The sequence below is a fragment of the Microtus ochrogaster genome, unplaced genomic scaffold (assembly GCF_000317375.1).
Source record: "Microtus ochrogaster isolate Prairie Vole_2 unplaced genomic scaffold, MicOch1.0 UNK26, whole genome shotgun sequence".
NCBI classification, from domain to species: domain Eukaryota; kingdom Metazoa; phylum Chordata; class Mammalia; order Rodentia; family Cricetidae; genus Microtus; species Microtus ochrogaster.
This window is the reverse complement of record NW_004949124.1, coordinates 1,669,713-1,675,357: the sequence shown is the minus strand read 5'-3', so window position 1 is coordinate 1,675,357 and position 5,645 is coordinate 1,669,713. Positions and strand designations below refer to the sequence as shown.

At 44.2% G+C, this 5,645-nt stretch overlaps 1 protein-coding gene across 1 annotated transcript in view; it reads right to left on the bottom strand.

Annotated features, from left to right (window-relative positions):
* Xdh (xanthine dehydrogenase) overlaps positions 1 to 4,971 on the bottom strand; it is a 63,713-nt gene extending 58,742 nt beyond the window's left edge. The window contains exon 1 of the mRNA XM_005367945.3: positions 4,896 to 4,971. Within this exon, the coding sequence (XP_005368002.1) occupies positions 4,896 to 4,937 (42 nt within the window). The 5' untranslated portion in view covers positions 4,938 to 4,971. The remainder of the gene's footprint in view (positions 1 to 4,895) is intronic.
* Positions 4,972 to 5,645: the final 674 nt, after the last annotated feature.

Below are 5,645 nucleotides of genomic sequence, written 5' to 3'. Positions count from 1 at the left end.
TCACAGTAGGTCATCAGGTGTCACCGGCTACTGCTCTCAGTCCTACTGTCTGCAGACAGGGTCTCTCACTGGGTCCATGAGCTCTTGGGGTCTGCCTGGCTCCAACCCCCAATGCTGGCATGTGCAACCAGCCCTGGCCATTTTTATGGAAGCTGTGGGTTCAGACTCAAGCTCTCATGCTTCCAGGGTTCTTACCTACACAACCATCACTTCAGCCCAAGAGCAGTATTTTTGGATTGGCTCCAAATAATACATTTCTGAAACTTCAGGATTTCCCCTCCAATGGGGTTTAAAGAAAAGTGGGAGACAGAAATTAGAATTCTTAGACAAATATTCTGTTCTCTCGTTTGGAATCCATAGACTTAACTTACCTGTAAAAGTGTAAGTGTAGGGCATGGCTGTAGAAGTGAAAGTGTGTGGGGAAAAGGGAACAGACAGGAGCGAGGAGGGAAGGAAGTAGAGGGTGGGGATGTGAGTAATACCATCAACGCACAATGCACACTTGTAAAACATTTTAAGTTTAAAATAATTAACATTTTTTGAAACTTCTCTTTCTTTTATGATAACACCCCAGGAGTCCAGCTTGCTCAATACATCCTGGTTATTAAGTCTACATAAGGTGAAGCCCCTTTTCTTGGGGAAGAAATCATGAATGCAAATAAAATTGATCTTTATCACCCTTCTGGTGGGTATCAGTGACTTTAAGCATGCTAGTTTTCTCCATGTTGCTCCTATAGTACATCACACTAGACACACACACACACACACACACACACACACACACACACACACCCCTGCTGTGACTACCTATAAATTCAAGGTAAGCTTCTTAGTGTCCCTCAAGACCCTTTTAGATATATCCTCTGTCTTCCATTTTAATTGTCCTGCCTCCTACTTCCCTAGCAACCTGATCTGATTGGATTGAAAAATCCCTCTCTTCTCTCCCAGTCCCATACCTTGATCACGTCTCCCTCTTTCTCACACATCTTGACTTGTTGGAAGACATCATAGGCTCCCCTGTTCAAGGCTTTCTACATCACCACAGCTGTAGGCCTACACTTCCTTGAATATCTACAAAGAGTGGCTGACCAGGCTACTTCTGAGGTGTGGCTCAGAGCTTGCTGCAGTGCGCCCCATGGAACACTCTTAAAAACTGAAAGCCCAGGGGGAAAACCTTTGGCAGGTGTCACGCAGATTGAAACTGAAAGGTTTCCTGCAGGGTGATGTTTGGAGCACTTGTTACCACCCAGATGACATGATGGAGCTAGGGTAACTGGAAGGTCATGCGGGGAGGGGGGAGGTTTTAAAGACTATCCCCAGCCTTTGGCTCTTATTTCATGTTATGCTGTAGATAACTGTTTGCCATGATGATCTGCCTGTGTAGTCTAAGTTCTCTGAAACCACAAGCTGAAACAAATCCTTCCTTCCTGAAACTGAGTCTGTGGGCATTGCAGTGACAGTGGACACAAGCTGCACTGTGAGGAAGCAGCTTTATAAAAACTGTGGTGGATGGGCCAGCAGCATGGCTTAGGTGGTAAAGGGGCCTGCTGCAAGGCTGGATGCGAAGCTTGATCCATTCATAGCCTCTCTCTCTCTCTCTCTCTCTCTCTCTCTCTCTCTCTCTCTCTCTCATACACGCACACAGAGAATAAATGCATACAATGTAGTGATAAAAAAATTAAAGAAAAAAATGAGTGAATAGATTTCTCTGGAAATTTGAACTTTAAAAGAAATAATGACGGGAGGAGGGGGTGGCAGGCCAGCCTGGTCTGCATAGTGAGTTCCAGGACAGTCAGGCTACATAAATGAGACACTGTCTCAAAAAAGCAAGGAAAGAAGGAAGAAGGTAGGTAAGTAGGTAGATTCTAAGGGGTGATAACACACTATACACACTTAAATCTGTAACTTTAAATGATAATTAATCAGTGAATAAATAAACAGATGGAAGACCGACTACCTCTGAATCTAATAAATATAACTATCCAACAACTGGCACAATAATTGATCCAGTTAATAAACAATGGTGGTGATCAGTGCATGAAATCTTGACGAATGAGATGGCCATATAGTTATATGACCTCAAAGTACCTGTCCATAGATTATTAATTATGAAGGAAAAAAGAGTTGTCTTTTGAGGAAGAGAGTTAATGGACACAGCCTTAACCTAGAGTTGAAAGTCCAGGTCACTAATGGCAGGGCTGCTATGATATATCCCTTGATAGAATATGCCACAGGAAAAGGCATTACTTCTGGGGTAGTCCTGCCCAAACAGCAGACTGGGAACCAAATTACAAGACAGCGTGAGGGAAAGCTCAGAATTAGTGTCACCCTAAGGAATAGCTAGCCTGTTCTCTTCAGAAATGCCAATGTCACTAACGACTAAGGAAACACAGGAACTATTTAAAGTTAAATGAGATGAGATGGAAAAGCCCTAACATCCACAGCCCAACTCTTCTAGGGGATGATAAATGACATTAATGGGAAAATTATAATAAATTTGCGTGAGACACACAACGCTTTTATATCAAAGTGGCATTTTCTGAATTTCATAAATTAATTGTTGGTCTCTAAGAACAAGAACATCTTCATTCCTAGGATAAAAATACAGAGATGTGACATCTGAAACTCTTAGTTGTCTAGAAAGAGTATAAATTTCATACATTTATACATATTTGTCAAATATATAAAATTATTTGTATGCTTGCATACATATTTTCATCTGTGCTCGTATATATATTCAGTATATTTATCCTGGAAGAAAGAGATAGAGAGAGGGGCAGGCAAGATGGCTCAGAGGCTAAGGCACTTGCCTCCAAGCTTGACAACTTGAATTTAAACAAAGGGGCCCACACAGTGAAAAAAGAAACTGGCTCCGACATGTTGCCCTCTGTCCACCTGCTCCCAGATGAGAATGAGCCACCATCTTTCTACAGCTTCTTTGGTAACAGCTTTGCACAATATCTATGGCCCAATGCCCAGAACATCTTGAAAAAGGAAATTAATCCAAAGTTGCTCAAGACACCTCTACTCGCCCCAATCCCCCTCGCTTGCTCTTGTGTTTATTACAACTGTGTTTGTCCTTACTCTCTGCATTGCCTCTTCATCCTTCTGGCAGCTTCCCAAGAGCCTACATCTTCTTAAATGACAAGCATGGCTGGCTATTCAACGCGAGAACATGACAGGGGCAGAATCTTTCGGAAACAGAAGGGTCTGGCACGATGCTACTCTCTAACGAATCTAAACATCGCTCCACTGTGGTGCAAATAAAACCCAAGAAGCAATTCCAGCCAAGTCAGTTCACCTCAAAAACACTCCTTCCCAGACACAGAGCCTGATGGCCCTTCACAAGAACAGTGGGTCACATGCAAATCAACAGCTTAAGAGATAATAAAACTAGAGTGAGCCGGGCGGTGGTGGTGCACGCCTTTAATCCCAGCACTCGGGAGGCAGAGACAGGCGGATCTCTGTGAGTTCGAGACCAGCCTGGGCCACAAGAGCTAGTTCCAGGATAGGCCCCCAAAACCACAGAGAAACCCTGTCTCGAAAAAACAAAAAAAAAAAAAAAAACCTAGAGTGAGACATGACCTTAAGAGTCCTTGAATCCTGCTATTAAGTCGCTGAAAAAAAACCATTTATGAAAGCTCCAAAGGAAACGTCTTTGTGTACACAGCAATTGTAAAAAGACAGTTCAGCAGCTCTTTCTACACCTGTATGATGTTACTGCTGATTGCAAAAGAAGTTTCAAATATTGGGTGCAAGGGCCTTACTACCACCAGCATAGGCATTTCGACCTAGCTCTGGTAGGTACCAGTTGCTCAACTCAAAACCAGAAGCATCTCAAAGAGAGGATCTTGGACCTGAGGACCTAGAGACGAGATGGCTCAATCTGAATCCAAGAGTCTTGACAGTACTGGTGTTGAAATGGATCCCAAAGTTTCCATGCTAGTTACCCAAACAGATCCTGGCAGTTTAAGTCCTTAGGGAGTCTCTGAAGCACGTGTTCATTTTTGCAAATTCCTTCAGAAGTTACTCAGCTTCTCCAACCAACACAAAAGTATCAACAAAAAGGCAAGGAAAATCATTCTTTGGGGACGCTTTGGCCTACTAATGGTTTAAACTGTCTTTGTAGCCAGTCACAGGTGGGGCGTGATAGGGCTTCTCCTACAGTCTTGTTCTCAAGTGTGGTGCTGAAGTGCTGTGAGTATCTTGTGGAGAGGTAAACAGAACTTGGAGACAATACACTTATTGCGGCTCCTCTCCCAGTATGGCACAGACATAGCAAAGACTCCCAGGCTACCAGGGATTTGTGGTCCCCATGTGCTTTTTCTACATCTTCCTGCACTGGTGACGTTTAAGAGGTTTGCAATATTTATTTAAAGAACTGAGAGATGGTTGAGGGGAGTTCCGTAATGAAAATAATAATCATGATGGCTTGCCACAAGGTGTCAGTATATGTCCCCACACAGTAAATCAGTTCGAGCTGTTAAATCTATAATACGAGATACATCAGAATCGACGGCTATAATGTGTTGTATAGCCTGGCATTAGCGTGAAAACACATTCCTGCCGCTGCTCTCAGCAAGCAGAGCCATCAAAGTACTAGGCTGGGTTTACTTAAACAGGGAAATAGAGGGGTGTTGATGACTCCCCACCTCACCTAGACTGTTCTTTTCCTGCCTCTAAATCAGTATGTTCACTACCATAGTGTGGACACCTTTCTGTCCTCCCTCTCCCTCCCTCCTTTGCTCTCTGAGTGTCTTGCCTGTGTTCTTCTTGCCCTGAAGTTCCTGAACTACAATGAGACCAGATCAAATCAGAGGGACCAGGTAGGAGAGATGACACACGTCCCTTTCCAGACAGCAGGAACTCCAAACCAAAAGGCAACTCCTGCTTACCTTTTTACCATTCACAAAGAACACCAACTCGTCTGCAGTCATCTTGGCTGGTCGAGTCACTGAGTTCCCAGGAGGTACTTGCAGATATCACGGCCGTGAGACTTGGAAGATACGCCTCCCAGCAAAAATGAAACAAAGTCGGCCAATGGGGAAGAAGCAGCCCCAGGCATGGACAGTTCTTGGCATTAGTCACAGGTTTACATAATCCACCGGGAAGGACCAAACAAACACACCACACAGCAGCTCACCCTCTCTGCTCCTATGTCAAAGTACACAGAGAAAGTGTGTGCCCAGATTAGTGAGGGCTGTGTCTTGGCACCAGATGTCTGAATTCTGGGCACCTGCTCTGGTGGAACCTGCTTCATTCTCCTCCCACTTGCCATACCAGGAAGAAAGAGGGAAGGAAGCCTTTGTCAGTCACTGCTAATAAGAGCTGATTCACTCTCTTCCCGTCCACACTTGCTATTTCTCCAGTCCGGCCTACGCTGATGCAGACTCGGCACTGGCATGCTTAACTCATTCTCTCGTGGCCTGGTGAACTATGCAGGTCGCAGACAGAGAACTCAGTGTCCAGACTCAAACCCTGGCCACTGACTACAGCCTGTCACTTATCCCCTGCAGAACTCAGCTCTTCATTCCAGAAAAAGGAACATAAAAATGATACCAAAATCAGAGAGCTGAGAGACAAATAGTCTCTCAGATGTGCCTTATAAACTTGCAGAAAACCAAAAATATGTACGCTTGTTGCAA